Below are 16,768 nucleotides of genomic sequence, written 5' to 3' on the forward strand. Positions count from 1 at the left end.
TCAAGAACTGATTGATAAACAATGTCATACATAAGACAAAGCTCTGGTTCTGACGCAAGCCAACGAGCGCCAGGAAGCACAAAGCTTAGGGAGGGAGTGTCAACCTCGACTCTGCATTTCCTGGCCGCCGTGGCTGCGTGCCTCTGCCCGACGTCCTTCCACGGGGCTTTTTGACGAGTATCCCTAACGTATGTGTGCCAACTCAGACACTATGTAAGTAACATATAAAGTTCAGTCAGCTGAAAAGCTTACCAATTTTTAGATGCAGGAATGGTTATGTATTTGGACAGGATATGCTGAACACTAGGAGGGGAACTAATGGATTAATCACAGTGTTGCACACATAATGAGAAGGGGTTGGATGCTGCTGCCAAGTTGAGCAATGACTGTTGCATTACACTAAGTAAGAGCTTTTTAAAGATAGCAAAAGCTAAAGAGATTCACCAGAAGCTACCTCATTTTTAGGTGATGGTTAATTTTGCTCTCAGCAAAATGCTTGTTAAATAAGATTATTTTTTTTAATAAACTAGTCAAGGTTAATGGAAAAGGCATCATGCAAAATGGGTTTTAAACAACACTAAGTTAAAGTAGTTTAGAGATAACTAATGCATGTTTTAAAGTATTAAATTATGTCTCTTTACCTGCTAAAACAAGAACATATATTAAAACAAATGCATCATTTAAAACAAAAAGTGGCAAGTTAGAAACCAATACTACCCACTAAAGCTGACTTAAAATCAAAACATGACATGAGAGAGTATACTTTTGTCTTTATACGCTGTTCCCGTACCGTAGTCAAATAGACTTACAGGGCCCTTACAAAGTTATTCTCCAGTTTGCACTAAGTATTTTAAACTCAGTGAAATGGTTCTGAAGAAGTCATTTGGAGCTTAGGGTCCAAACAGACAGACCCTACCAGATATGAAATGCACACACAGTTAGTAAAGTTTCTCTACTGAGAGAACAATGTGAGCTCCATCGGTAATATCCTACTAAGGGAAAAATGCGAGCTCTGTGGGTAATATAAACCTGTGTTAATAGCAGATTGAGAGCTGAGCACATGGGTTTCTGATCTATTAATGAGACTGTCACTTCATCAGACAGAAAATGAAGATATAATTTTGTCTTCATTCATTCTAAACAATATTATAAACTGTGCATTATAGGATTGTTGGTGTGCAATTTCAGGGCTATAAAACTGCAAAACCAGAATACAGTATAGATGACGGATTCTCTGGCTAAAAGTAACTTCTACTCAGCTGTCAATTAAACAACGCCTGAATAAAATGGTCACCATCATCTGGTTTCAAGTTCTGCAAAATGTAATGCTCAAAACCAATTACACCACATTAAACAAGCAGGTAATGAAAAAAAACAAAACAATACCAAAACTTGAAACGTTATTTTCCCACAATAAAGAGGCAGAAGGATTTGTTTCCATCTTTTCTTTCAAAAAGCAGAGCAGAAATTAAGCTATCCCTAAACCCAAGATTAATAATGGCCTATATTCTTCTTGACAAATCCCATAAAGTGTTTTAAAATCTATTAGTCAACCCTAAAAAAGAACAGGCTTCAGGCCTCCAAATCAAGTGTGAACTGTTGGAGAACAAGAATTGAGAGAGGAAAGAAATAATCTATTAAAATAAGGAGACAGAACTTGATTTTTAGAAGCTATAAAGCAAGTATTTCAACAGTTCTGTCTAATTTTTGACTGGATTTAGAAAACTTCCACCTTAACTGCAGAGAAAACATTAAAGATTAAAACTCGCCACATACATTTCGATGTCATTTAACCAAATGAGAAGCGAAGTCCAATTTCCCTGCAGCCAGTCTTTCAGTTTGAGCGCTGCAGCTCAAACCTGTAATTCTTTCAAGACCAAGACAAAGCCCATCAGAATAACAAAGTACTGTGAAAGCAAGTGACTACCAAAAGAACAGACTGTTTTCTTATCACATTCCTTGCGTGCTGCAACATCATCCAGCCGCTTGGCTTTCGCTAATTAAGAGAGCATACTGTACAGGAAAGAGCTTCCAGTAATTAGCAGAGTCCTAAAGAAACGCCCCCAGTTTAAGACCGATGTGCTGGGGGTGGAGGCAGGGTCAGCTCACAGTGAACTGCTCCGAATGAACCTTGGATCTGATGGAGTCGAGCAACTAAAGGGGACAAAGTGGCTTCAGCAATCTGAGTGCTCCTCTTGGGGCCCAAAGAGAATCCCACGTCTGCTTCTCAACTTCCAGCACTGAATAGAAAGGAGACAATGCAAACGGCAGCCCCGAGAGATGTGCGCTTACGTCCAATCTGTATAGAGACAACAACTTCAAGTGACAGAAGAAATCAAAGTTCTCTGAAGAAAAACATTGAATTTACGAAAGCAGGTACGTGGATGCTGTCCATAATTTGGAATAGTGACATAGCACAGAATAGGGAAATGAAATTTACTTCCAGAGAATGAACTTTCAAAGTTGGATATCCAAGTCTGACACGTGAATCAAGAATTCAGGTGATCAAGAATCACAATCCTGGGGTTACTGAGATTGCAGAAGAAACTGAGTGCTATGCTTTTACTGTGCCTCATTATTTACTAGCTTAGCGACACTTAACTGGCTTGTGGGCTTAAAGTGTTTAAAAAAATAGTCACAGAACAACTGCTTCACAGCATAGCTCCCCAGGGAAGAGAATGAGAGAAGCTGCATGAAGGAGATCATAGAACCATAGGATGATACTGCAGTGATATCTGGTGTGCTCACAGAAAGTATTCTGACAGAACAAAAACGGATGCAATTCATTATGTGGGCAGTACTTGCACTTCTAGCTACGTAAATTAAATCCACAGAATAAAAGAAACTCATTTATATTTTGTGCAGCCCTTTTTGATAAAAATCAATCACCAATCACTGTTGCACTGAATGGGAACAGATGGGATGCGGCTTTAACAGGTTGCTATACGTTAGCCGAGAGAGAAAAGAACGAAAAGACTTGATTTTAATCAGAACACTAAACCAATTCAAAAACTTTATGGCACAACAGAAGGCAGAAAAGATAACCTATAATCCTCTGCTGTGTGCTAGGATGGAAGGGGAGAACAGGTTCCCGTGGAAGCCGTCTCAGTTCTTACACGGTGCGAGGAAAAAAAAAAAGTGATGTCCAACAGCAGATACCTTAAGTTAGCAAAGGCGCAGCTGAAGTGTTTCATGTACTTCCAGTACTTTTGCGGAGCTGCAAGGATACGAGAGTTTCTTCTGCTAAAGGCATCGCTGAAGAATGCATAGAGCTAAGACACAAGAGAAGCGATGAAAAGTATTGCAGTTCCCTATGCCTATCCAAACTTTGAATTTCAATGTCCTTTCTCCTTCTGCTCTCTTAAATGCTGTTTCAGGCAAAGTTCCTCGATAGGCTGGTTGCTGCCTTTCTGGAGTTTGCTGTTTCCGCAGGATTTTGTGATATTACTACTGCAGGAAAGAGATGACAAGACCTCTTCAAATGAGCCACAGAAATACAAAGAGCTTTGAACGAGTGCCATTTCCAGGAGCAAACGTTCACAGAAGCCAAGCTAAGAGCAGCCCGCTTCATGACAAATCAGAATTAGGCAGCCTTCAGGCCACTTGCAGCAGATGCAAGCCAGATTATTTCATGCATGACTACAATGTTGCAGTGCATTAGAAAAAAAGCAGCCTGAATCGAGTAATATTTTGCAAAATAACAGTGAATTAAGTCACTATTAAAGTGGCAGGCAACAGAGGGAGAGAGAGGGGGAGAGGAAAAGAGAGAGAGGGAGAAAGAACTGTTAAAATACAATGGTTGATGTCCCATGTGGGTCCCAACTTAGCCTGAAAGGTCACAGAGGATTTTTACACATTTGTTTTGCAAATAGTTTCTGCGAGCAGAAAGAACAGTTGTAACTCTCTCCCTCTCATCGTCTGATTAGCACGTCCCCCTCGCCGCGGCAGTGCTCTCAAAAACCGGCCAACTGTTCTCCTAACGTGGGTCACAAGTTCAGCCTTTCGCTGGGACGCTGCCGCCGCGCAGAGCTCCTCCAGCAATGCTCCCAGCCCCAGAGCCAACTCTCTCCAGGGAACAAACATACATACAGATTTCAGTCTCTTCACCGCGTCTTCGCAGATGTGCATCCCTCTGGACTCATCCACTTCGACGTGCCCCAGGTACTGCAGGAAAGAGAGGAGGGGGAGAAAAGCTTAACGGCAGCTCCTCGAACTCCCTGGCTTTAAAAACCTCCAGCTCTGAAATCATGCTGGCACAGCTGAGGCGACAGCCACGAACAGCACTTTGCAGCCTTCTTCTGAGGCCTGTGTTTGGAGGCTTGACTTGGCCTTTATACGGGGCACCAGCGCCAGCAGAAAAGCATAATACATCTAGACATTCTGAGGGAAAAACAGACTTTCCTTACCTGGTGGGAGGAATTAAAAATAAATTGAAAAAGCAGAACACTATTTTCCTGTTTACTCAGCATGAGCTTTAGTCCCTCTCTTTTTGCTGGTATAGCATGAAAATCCTAAATATGATAGAGATGCTTGTGAATAAATAATTTTAAAATAATGATAAGTATGTTCAGTATCAAAAAATGAATTATACTACACAGTAAGGTAACCAAACATACTTGAATGTTATATGCAAATACAAGAGATTTCAATGTTGCAAACAGAAAGCATCCTTCTTATTTTCCCTCCCCTCCCTAGCCCTTTTATTTTTTTTAAAATGCAAATCAAAATTGTTTATCTTCATTACTACACCAGGCTCTTGCTTGGATGGTGAAACATTCATCATTCTCACTAAAGGTTTAAAAAAAAAAATCATTTTTTTCTGTATATTCATCTTCCCAAGCACTGCTTTAAAAAAACCAGCAAAACAACAGTGAATAGAAACTGCAAGTTTCAAAGCTTTTAAATTAATAACCCAGAATAATAATAGCGTATAAAGAAAGCAATTTCAAGAAAGACATCAGAGCGTAGTACTTGTGGTACTGTGGATAATTTCATTTTGCATCCTGGGAAAGAAAATGAAAAAAAAATAAAAATCTCCAAGTTTTCCAATCATAGTTCTTTTTGACAGAGGAAAGAAATGTTCTCTCAGAAACATTCATACCCTTATTCAAAGCACTTTACTCTTTAAGAACACTGTAGAAATTACTGCAGCTTTCTGAAGTTTTGTAATAAGAGGTGTAGATCAAAGCAGCTTACCCCAATTGACGCAGCATTGTAATAATTGTCTGCAATTTAGCATTTGTACTCTAGATTAGCTAGAGAGCAAAGAGATGGTTTCAAAAATCTCAGAATCAATACCTGTGTCACTTAATGCAGTGGTAAACCGAGGTTTAATAACCTGTTGAGAAGTCCCACTCCATCACGACAGTCTGTCAGGAGTTACCTGACATCTCCTAGTTTTTGTTTCACTAGCTAGGAGACCATACTTAACGAGATGGACAAAAATGATTTCACTCTTTAGCACCACTTGAAGCACTATCAGAATAACATAACAGATTCAACTAAATTGACCAAGTCTGACTGTTTTAAAGATTTAATCGAAATTTCAAAGCAAAGGTTTTTTTCATGCAAGCCAAGATGTTCCAAGAAAGGCGACTCTACATATCATTAAACTGCTGAAAGATTTAAAAGATCTTAAATGACAGAGGGCTTTAACATTAAATCTCACTATGTGGCATTTTTAGAATAGAGTAAATCTGGATGGAACAGTCCTGCAAGAATTTCATTTAAACCAGCCCTCACAGCTGGAGAACAGCTTGAAAAATAAATTGCATAGAAACTACAAGGTAAATAAAAGAGATCTGACACTTTAAAGCTTTTTCAAAACGAGCTCTGTGAGGCTGAATGCCGGAGCTGCCAAAACAGCAACTGCTCTCCCTCAGCTGAGCTTGCTGAACATTTGCACAAGATCTTCATTTCTCCAGAACACACGCTAACTAGAAAATTTTAATCCTAAAAATACACAAATAGTAGCAACTAAAGATGTGTTTACTATGTGTCTGGAAGTATATATTTATACTAGCAGCTATCGTGGATGGGTCTTCAGTTCTGGAAGTTTCAGAGATACAGAAAGCCTCTGTTTGTGGGTATTTGTAACAGGGTTTACTGAACTTCAGAAAGCTTGTCAACCTCTCTTCAAAATGGGAGGGGTATAGACGAGAACAAGGCTGAGGTTTAGCAGAGCAGAAAGAAGAGATACGTGTGTGGAAGGAGCCAACTAAATTCACATGACCATGAAGTATCACACAAATAGAGGACAACTGTCAGATTTCCTGAGCTATCTGTGCCTGTGCAGGCTAAATCTTCCCAAAGATCCAAACCATTCCGTTCCCACACCTGGCAACCTGCCTTTCGCTCGGAAAGGGGAGAAACGGAGCAGGGTAAATATCGCCTCATGTCACGCTCCAAAACAGACAACCATTTCCCCCCTCCCCGTGTTGCCAAACCTCTGTTCAGGTCCCATGCTCTGACTTCCAGCAATCAGTCCTGCCGCTGCTGCTAGGGACAGCAAATTCAGCTGCAGTTCTCAGTCCTGCTTCCACTCCAGTGAATGGGGACATTATTGCACGTATCAAGTGCATCTACCCACACCAAAAGGGTACAATCCGCAGACCTCACTGAGCATCAATCAATTCTGAATTATAAAAGAAATTACACTGCCACACAATACTTCTTTATGACACAGAGGACAAAAGGTGCTTTGTTTGCACTTACACTTTAAGCCCTTCGTCAAAAAAACATCCCCCGACTTGTTCTTCCCATTGCACCATTTTTGCAGAAGCTCTGCACCATCACTATCAGTGGCCTTGTACATTTTACACAAAGTTTCAAAATCCTTCCTTTTCTGTTGTTTTGTTTTGTTGTGTTTTTTTTTTTCCTGGGGTGGTGGTGTATTAATCCCTTATAGATAGCAATTATTGTAAAGTTTCCTTCTTGCAGAAACTATTTTCAACCGTGTAATCAGAATGCTGTGGCCTTGCTTTCAGCAGTGTCCTTAAGCAGCAGGTCCCCTTCAAAGTCTTCAAGCTTATTTCTAAAAACTTCTCCCCACCACCACCACCACCACTACACAGACAGCAGATATATACATGGCTCTTGTACTTATTAACCACTGCTACAATAATTTTCTGATTTTTAACAGGTAATTATCAAAGACAGAAATATTTCTTCAAGAAACTCAGCAAACAGCTCTGCTACAGACCTTTTCTAGTACCCTTAATCAAAAGGGTTAAACTGAAATGAAATCATAACCTAACCTTAAATTCAAAATATTAGCACAACTCATTACTGTAACAGCATTTTATGAAATGTCATTTCAAAATTTAATAGAGGCAAAAAATAGAGCTGCTAGTTAGATTAAGACACGGTCTGCTCCTTATAACCCCAAACGGTTCTAAAGCTAAACACCAGAATTCAGAACTTAACAAAAATAAACCAAACTGTTGCCCCGTCACAGGAAAGAGATTGCATGGAAACCACTTTGTAAAGCAGATACACAATTCCCACACTTCAAGACACAATCTTTCAAGATCTCTGAAAGGAACTTCCCTTTCAAACTAAAGAAGAAGAAACATACTGTCAAGTCCCTGGGCAGCTACTCGTCCTATAGAAGTAAAATCCCACGCCAATCCGGTATGACCCGTAACCACAAACACACTCAAGGGCCGAGACAGATAATTAACTGGGTGCACAAAATCGATGTGGACTGCAGAAGCCAACATCACGGCAGCTGACGACTTCGCAGAATGTTAAGGAAGGGGGTACCCTGGACACGTTTGCAAAGAGCACTCCTTGTCACAAGGATCACCGCAGCCAGCGTGCCCAGAGAAAGCGAGTACTTTTCCATCATCAAAGTGCACATAGGAGGAACGCGGTATTAATATTGAATGTCTTCCTACTTGATTTCCATAGCAACCATTGAACGATAGTCATGACATCAGCAATTCTCAGCCATAAGATGTTCTGTAAGAGAGATTTAATCGTTACACCAGAAATTAACCACCAGTGCTTTTACCGAAAGCTAAAATCCTCGTGGGCAGAGTCCACAAGGAAAATAGCATAAAAGCTCTAAACCAGATAAAATACTTCCAGGAGCTATTGGAACACAAACATTTTTAAATAGAAGTATTGCTTTTGTTAAGATTTTCAGGGGAAAAAAATTATATGATGGCACAAAATATCATTAACAACAACAACAAAAAAAACCCAAAAAACTTTCCCTCTTCACCTCTGGGCTTTATGCTCTTCCACAGATGATGACACTCGGTATCAATCTCAAGACAAACAGAAAGAATTCAACACAGGGACAAATTAAACTGGCACGTAGCAAAATGCCCTTAGAACTTCAAAAACATCTGAGAAACCTTACTCTTTTTCAACATTTTAAACTTTTTCCAACTTCTTCTAAAAATAAACAACTGAAGTTACCATATCAAGTGTTTTTGGTGAAGCCTTCACCCAAATACAAGCTATTGAAATCGCTCCTAAGAAAGCATTAAGGGCTGAAACGCTGCTGGTCAGAAACAAAACAGATCTACTGTCCGTGTCCTAGTACAAGAAATACTGCCCTAATCTTCTTCCTTGTTTTAATTTCTTTCACAAACGCTTGGCTGGCTCAGTTTTCAAAATCTCGAAGTTCAAAAATAACAGCTGGCAAAAAGAAAGATCCTTCACCAGAACTCCTTTGACCTGGACAACTCGAGCCGGTTGTGTTTGTTCAAGGCTGGTAACGCGCCGCTACAGTCTTCTCTTCCAAACAGACGCAGCTACACGGTTCCCCCTCGATCAGCAGATGTTCACATGCGCTGCTTTATTTGCAGTAACAGACTGAGTGCTGCAGATTGCATTTGAAAGTAGACAGACGCAGGAAATGAGTTTACTGCAAGTCTTAGCCAAGGTGTCCCAAGCTAGGGAACCTACTGCCACAGACAGCACAACACCATTTCCTTGGTATTTCTCCTAGAGGCAGTGACATTCCTCTTTCTTCCCCTAAGTACTATTCTCTCTCCAGCTGAGGTATTATTTGTAACAGTAAGACTGACTACTTGGCATGTGCAGATATGCTTCTGGAATTGGTATTGCTCAAGAATTAAAGCCTGAGCCCCACGGCTTCACAGTGAAACACTGTCTTGCAACTAGACATAAGCTTAAATCCAGAAAGCCTGGATACGTCTTAAAGATGAGCTACTTTTCCACTGACTTCTGTAAGATTTACATTCCAGTATTCAATACTTTATTTCTCCCTACTCCCACAACCGTGCTCCTGCTTTTTTAATTTATTAGTTTGAAACAGATGTTTGCTTAGACAGTGCTGCCCAAGCACAAGACAACAGACCCTCCAGGACTGAGCATCAACAAACAAACAGCTTAATTCTGCTTGGTCAAAGGTACAGGTTGGTTCCGATGCTACACATGCCCTTAGGATCCAGCTTCTTACCCTTCCTTAGGTCACCAGAAATGTCTCATGGACCTGTTAAACCCCTCCAAAACAGGAGCTGTGACAGCCTGAGTGCTAAATGTCTCTGAATAGTGTGGGTCAAAAGAATCTAATTCTAAAACCAAAGCAGTATCTATAGCAGGAGTTCCCCCTGCCTCTTCACATCACACCCACCGAGGAGCCACAGTGTGCATTTCACTTACTGCTCCTCACGTCATCTTTATCAGCGTGAACAGAAACAACCACCACGGGGGAATAACAAACATTTCCATTTAGGATTTTAGAAGATAAAGCAGTAAAACTTGCTACAGGAGACACAAATGCTATATTCTTCACATTGTCACAAATCCCTAAAACAAGGCAGAGAAGGAACCGAGGTTATGTAGGACAGCACTTGCCTCAAGGCAGGATCTACTTCCAAATCTACATCAGAGACATCAGCGCCTTGAAGAACTATGACTTTTCTGTAACTGGAGATCGATGGGCAGACCTTCTACTCTGCAGCTGATGTGTCTCACTGTTCAAGGGATGTGGTTTAGATGAGTTGCTCTTAATACCTATTCTGAATTTCCCTTAATGAGGCTTAAACCCACTATTTCTCCTAGCCCCTTTACAGCTTTGCATGTGTACTGTCAGGTTTTCAAGTGTTTGCCCTGATGTTTAAGTCCTGCTTCTCCAGGAATTCAGCATTAGTAAACAATTTTTAATATTTTATTTAATAAAATAAAATAAAATCGTGTTGGTAGCACAAAGTTTTATAAACAGGTGCATGTTTTACCTTTTATTCAAGTCCTGCAAAAAATCTGCTTTCTGTTTATGACACCAGAAATTCCCTAATTTTAAAAAGCAAAATACCCAGAGTTAAAAAGTATAATCCAACAAAAACTTTTTTTATTTCCAACACCTAAATTACATTCAAAAGAGATACTTCTGCAAGGACATCTAAACCATTTTTATGGCTTCAAGCACTAATAATCACATCTTTAAACAATCTGAAGTTTACTAAATAATTTACAAATTTGACCTTGGCCAGAGGATTTTAAAATTGAGTAAGAATCTTCACATAAAACTTCCAGTTTGCAAGTCTATTCAAACAAAAGTGAGGGTTGGACACAGGTGTGGAAAAGTTTAAAGATTAGGGATTGCGTTATGTTCCTTTTAGTCGTGACTAAAATGCATGGGAATACACTGGAAGCAAGTTTCACACCTTCTGTTACAATTACCATTGTTTTATAATTAGCTGTCTTCAAGCTTTTTTCTTGTGATCTTAAATTTTAAAAATCTACCTTTGCTTGCTGCTGGGTTTTCAGCCAACAGCAATGGTGGCTGTTCGTCGCTAACATCAGTTCATGCCTTAAGAGGTAGGGATTTGTAGTGTTTAACGTGTAAGGCTGTGCAACGCTTCAGAAATCAGCAGATTTGCCACATTAACTTCTTAAAAAATACTTAACATAGTTTTCCAAAGACCACTCAAGCATCATAAGCTTTCACAGTCAAAAATATCACATGTCTAACTTAAAGGCACTTCAGCATCAACATGCTGGTAAACTCTTTCACAGCTACTATTATTTCAAACTTCTCTTTTCCTCCATGTCTGCTTGAATACAGAGCAACGAGGAGTCCTCCAAAAATCTCCCACCAAACCAATGGCTAGATAGGAAGCAGTTGAAGAGACTTTTTTTTACTCTGAAAAGCCAATTCTTGTTGTGCAGCACTCACAGAGAAATCAAGATTCAGTGGAAAGGCTGACTCACATGACGCCAGGGACTCAGCAGCAAATACTGGACTTCAAATTCAAAAAGGCAAATGTGGTTTGTTTACTCTTGCATGTGAACTTTTTTCACTAATGTCTTCAGTCTTCCAGTTGGAATAAATAAAAAAATGCAAGTAAACTTGCAGGGTACAGGCAACCGTATCCTTGGATGCATTAAGGTCAAGATACTGACAACAAAAACCATGAAAATGACAAACTAAAACTAATTAAATTAATCCAAGATATTTGTGACTCTTGCATCTTCTAGAACACAGGTTGGAATCAGTTGTTATTATTCTGTTTCACATGTCCGGTTGGTTAGAACCACCAAGAAGTTGCAAATGTTTGGTTTGTTTAGTTCTGTTAAGTAGGGGGAAATGACCTAATTTTTCTGATATAAATTTCACAGGCCAGCTACTCTAAAGTGCATTTGTATGAATAAAAACTACTTACCCAGAGGGACACTCGAAAAGGCATTTCAGACAAAAGAAGCCTTAGTGTCAAATATTTTAGCCATTAAAACACAGAACAGCTGCATGTTCTCAGTGAGGTAGCGTCTGGAGCAAGAAAGCAAGTTGGGAAATGCGTATGTCGATGAATTTCATTTTTTTTGCAATTATGACGTATAAAGGTTGCGCAAAAATAAATTACAGCACTGATAAGCACAGTTGCAATGTCTAGCGGAACAAGCTACTTCTGAATAGTTTTAAATATAAATGTCTCTGTCTTATACTTTACATGTATCCGGCAGGTCTCTCAGAGAGGATTCACTACTGAAACACAGCCGTCACTTTTTAGTTTGTTAGGACAGCAGAAGAGAATTCACCCCTAAAAAGTATACTTCTGTGCAGATTTTTCCAGCAGCTGTAAGAGCTCTGCATTCAGTAACGGGGCAACTCTGAGCACATCCTTAAAAACTGCGATGCATTGTGCCTCCGCACCGCAAAAGTTCAGAGAGCAACACCATCACGTTGCCAGCGGAATGACACAAGTCTGCAAGTCGCACTTGTCTAAACACAAATTTAACATCCTTTTCGTACCTTTGCTGGCAGACAGGCAACTGTCTCTCCGCTGAAGCAGCAGAGTGCAGAAAAAAATGCATTTAGTCACGCGGTCCAGCATCCTGGCTCTTCTTTCCACGCAACTTTAGGGGATTCAAAGCAGTTTAGGCAGAAAAGCGCTGCGGGGAAGTCAGTAGCTGCTGAACATGTCAGATTGCCACCTCAGGTGTGGCTCAATTTCCAAGACAGTGAAGAGCCCTCTGTAAATACATCCTGCACGCACCATGATAACTGAGAAAATACGATCGGTAGCTGTTACATGCAACACAGTCACTCCAACAGTGGAAAAACACAGGCTGTTAAACAACCAAACAAAAAGGTGCTATTGCCTAAATGTAACAGAACGTGCCCAGGATTACCACAACCTCCAATGTTATGAGAACAGACTGCGCATCAAATTCACCTCTAAATTTTAAAGTAACAATGTAATCGGAATTTTGCCAATACTTTCCACAGAGCGTCTTTTCTACCGAAACGATGATAATCCATAGACACATCGGATTTGCTCCAAATCCAACAGCACGCTTCTGGTCTTCAATCAACAACAGGATCAGCTGGCGATGTAGCACGGAGCAGAGCTTCAAGAACCGCGCCAAGGTAGAAAACCTTCCAATAGTATTAAATCTATCTGCAGTACAGCACCCTCAAAATGAGTGAACAGCAGCTACTGGAGTCCCTGCCCAACAGTAAGAGAAAGGAGCCTGGAGGCAGGACGAAATCTTACTTGCCACACGACTTTCAAAGCGCTGCCACACTTTCTGTCACATCTAGAAAAGGATAATTCTGCCCTAGTACTCTAACACTCCAACTCTGGGCAAAATATAAATGCCTAAAGGTAACATTTTTTAAAAAAACAATGACTTGACAATACTTTGAGAGCGACATATCTTTCATCCATCAAAATTTCCTAACCTTTCTCTTGTAAAAGGGAAACTGAGAGCAGACACGCATTCCCTAGTCTACATCTGCACCAGTCTTCTCCACCTCAAAAAAGAACGTTAAGATTGTTACCTAAATAAAATAGCCAGCATTAGAAGAAACAAAGCCCTCAACACAGCTGCTACTACATTAGTTTCATGTATTTTATTTTCATGCAGAAAGCCTTAAAGATAACTATAGAGCCGTGTTAAGAGGTCTTCATGAGCCATACAGGTACAATCTCCACCATCCCTGCCACACCTCAAGTCCTGTGTTCAGTTTTGGGCCCCCCGGTGCAAGGACCTCAAGGTGCTGGAGCGTGTCCAAAGGGCATCAAAGCTGGTGAAGGGTCTGGAGAACAAGTCTCAGGAGGAGCAGCTGAGGGAACAGAGGTTGTTTAGCCTGGAGAACAGAGGGCTGAGGGGAGACCTTATCAGTCTCTACAACTACTTGAAAGAAGGTTGTAGAGAAGTGGGGATCGGTCTCTTCAACCCAGTAACAAGTGATGGGACAAGAGGAATTGGCCTCAAGTTGCACCAAGAGAAGTTTAGAGTGGAAATCAGAAAGAATTTCGTTACTGAAGGGGTTATCAGGCATTGGAAGAGGTTACCCAGGGCAGTGGTGGAGTCCTCATCTCTGGAGTTATTTAAGAGTTGGGCAGACACTCTGGTTGGGATATGGTTTAAGTCAAGGACCTGTCAGTATTAGGTTTTTGGTTGGACTGGATGATCTTAAAGATCTTTTCCAATCGAGGCAATTCTGTGATTCTGTGAAAAGCCAGACTCGAGTCTTCTCACTTAGCTGTGCTTTGACCCCTGAAGAACTATGGCTCATGATTTTTAAAGCGTGAGCACGGCAGACCATAAAGAGCAAGGACAGACTGATCCCCCCTCCTCTGAAACAGACTGAACTGTGGTTGAGCAGCAACACTACAGGCAATGGGTCGCCCTGGAAGTCCCATTTAGGAACTTTAAGAAAATGAAAATACTTTCACCATGTTTCAGATTTGAATGCCCTCCTATTCACTAACCATTTTTCCCAAAATATCTCAGTTTATTTTGCTCCGTTGAGAGGCATCAGGAAGAAAAGTTGCCCTGTCAGATATTTAAGGACATAGGAGACAGCATACTTTTCCTGCAGTGTCTGAATTTCCAAATAATACCCAAGAGCAGCGTGACAGGATATTCTCCTTCAATAGCACAAAGTTCTATTCTTTTTGGGAGCAAAATATAGTACCACCCACTAAGTCGATGACTCTACATCTGGTTTATCTCGTTCACTCACAATGGCATACTTCCTGTCTGTATCTATTAAACACCAGTTAACACCCACTTTGCATGCCAAGCTTAATAAAAATTTCCCCTGCTGCCCATCTCAAGGCACAGTATTTTGGAAGGTATATTCTAATCGAATATGCTAAAACACCTCTTAATGTCAAATTGTTCTGATTTTAAGTTTTCAACTAATTGCAAAGTCTTTAAGTAGTAATAGTCTACCGCTCCAACCAAACCAGGAAACATATGTAAAGATGCTCTTACTTTGGAAAATTTTTTTCCAAAGCACAAATTAAATTAATTCCATGAATTACAATATAGCGCAGGCAAATTAGGGTGAATAAGTCCCAGTATGATGACAGGACGTGAAAACTCATCCATTTCTATGCCTTTTCAGCATAGAATAGCCCAAAACCTTTTTTCTGACTTTGAGTACATGTGCCCAGAATAGATGAATGCTTCATTTAAATACCGGAAGCATTTGTCATTATAAGTGCAAGTCCTGACTGAGAGTTTAAAAAAAAGTCAGTTTTTAAAGAGCAAGAAGCGATTCACACCCTTTGTGTTCAGTAATGGATTGCAAAAGTTTGAGGAAAACTGCATGTCTAGAAATTAAGTATTTTGCTTTTCAACCTGTGCAATGGGTAAATTATTAAAAAATAACCACACTCACACTAACAGCTCCTTTGTCTCCTAAACAATGCGAAACCTTAATCTAAGTCTGAGCTTCCACAAAGCAGTTACTCACTTTCAAAGCTCTGGCAAAACACCATCTCTGTTTAGTGCTGGATTGCAGTTCCTTCCTTCTAGCCGAAAACTAACACAAGACAAAATCAAGTAAGCGAGCTACCATAACAAACTAGAAATGTTATATACACTTCAGCCTATGCAAAAGCACACACAAGCAACTACAGCAGGGTAAAGCAGGGCACGGACCTAGTGTGAAAGTTATCTCAGATTTCTGTGTACCTGCACATTCCCATAACTTTACAAAAATATGTAACCGTCAGTTTCAAGCGTTTCACATAGCAACATTATCTGCTTAACTACCGGACAAAACTTCTTTAACTATAATATAGATAAAAATTAATAAAAGGTCCCTAGATGTCAGAATCATAGACTGCTTTCCTCGTGTATCAGTATTTAATCTGTTGACTTTCTGTAAGTTTTACCTGTTTACAATCTATTGTACAGTTAGAATTAGCGTGCCTTGAGGATGAAAGCTGATTACAAGGGGAGCCTATGCAGCAAGACACCTTAAATTTCATATCTATTTTTATTATTGTATTTAAGTATTAATGTTATACAAAAATATTAAAATAATATTCCTAAATAAAGGGGAAGGAGAAATGATGACACAAAAGAAAACACTTATTTATAATACTCTGATAATCTGGAATGAGTTCTCAGAATTCAGACAGGTAACTTAAGTTTCACGTGCATTAATAGCCTGCAATATACACACACAAAAAAACATAGCTCAGAAGATAGCAAGTGCTTATGACCTCAAGCACAGGTGTTACTTGGCAATGCTTTCAATTATCAAAAGGGAGGAAGGATTCCTTTAACCATACAAGTCAAACTGTAACCGTAACTCTGTTTTTCACAGAGAGAACCGAGTACCCTTCCATGCAATCCAAGAGGTCTATCGTTTCTGCTCTTCCAGAAAAATGAAGACAAATACCATATTACTCCTCTGCCTAGCTACATGATTTATTTGAACGAGATAATAGCGTAGGATATCTCAGACAAGCGATTTTCCAAGGCATTTGTTACATGAGTCATCTGGCTTTGAAAAAAGCCACATCCTTTGCAATGAGAGCTGACGGTAAAATAGGTCAGTGTGTAATGAAGCATGCCGCTGGCTTATGCTTGCCAAAAAACCCCAAATAATAATTCATGGTAAGAGTACCTCGCGGATATCCGAAAGAAAGGCAGAAACTCTTACCTTAACAGGGAAGCTACACTTGCCGGTACGAACGCCTTCTTCATCAGTCTGCCACTGATGAGGCCTGCTGGCCTCTGGGACGTAGACATCTTTCTTTCTCCTAAAGCTTTGCCGTAATTTGTTCATTTCTCAGATTTTCACGTCCTGGAAGAAGAAAAAAAAATAAAAATCCTGCCAATGGGCACCAAAACACACATTTAGCCACTTTGGGTCAACTGCTATAATGACAAGTGTCCCTGGGAAAAATCTGAGCTTCTGCAAAAATGAATGGAAGTACCTGTAAAAAGAAAATATTCTGGACATAGATTCAGAGAAAGATAGATACTCTCTTCACGGTGGAAAACACAAATCCACATTACTTGTTTCATATCTTTCACA

At 40.1% G+C, this 16,768-nt stretch overlaps 1 protein-coding gene across 1 annotated transcript in view; it reads right to left on the minus strand.

Moving 5' to 3' along the window:
• The window catches only part of NUMB (numb homolog (Drosophila)), a gene marked incomplete at its 3' end in the record, with an annotated part of 34,806 nt that extends 18,290 nt beyond the window's left edge, over positions 1-16,516 (minus strand). Inside the window, exons 1-2 of the mRNA XM_009876675.1 lie at positions 16,391-16,516; positions 4,090-4,164 (exon numbers count right to left, since the gene is read on the minus strand). Of these exons, the coding sequence (XP_009874977.1) occupies positions 4,090-4,164; positions 16,391-16,516 (201 nt within the window). The remainder of the gene's footprint in view (positions 1-4,089; positions 4,165-16,390) is intronic.
• Between the last annotated feature and the right edge of the window lie 252 nt (positions 16,517-16,768).

This window comes from Apaloderma vittatum, unplaced genomic scaffold (genome assembly GCF_000703405.1).
Source record: "Apaloderma vittatum isolate BGI_N311 unplaced genomic scaffold, ASM70340v1 scaffold7049, whole genome shotgun sequence".
Lineage (NCBI taxonomy): Eukaryota > Metazoa > Chordata > Aves > Trogoniformes > Trogonidae > Apaloderma > Apaloderma vittatum.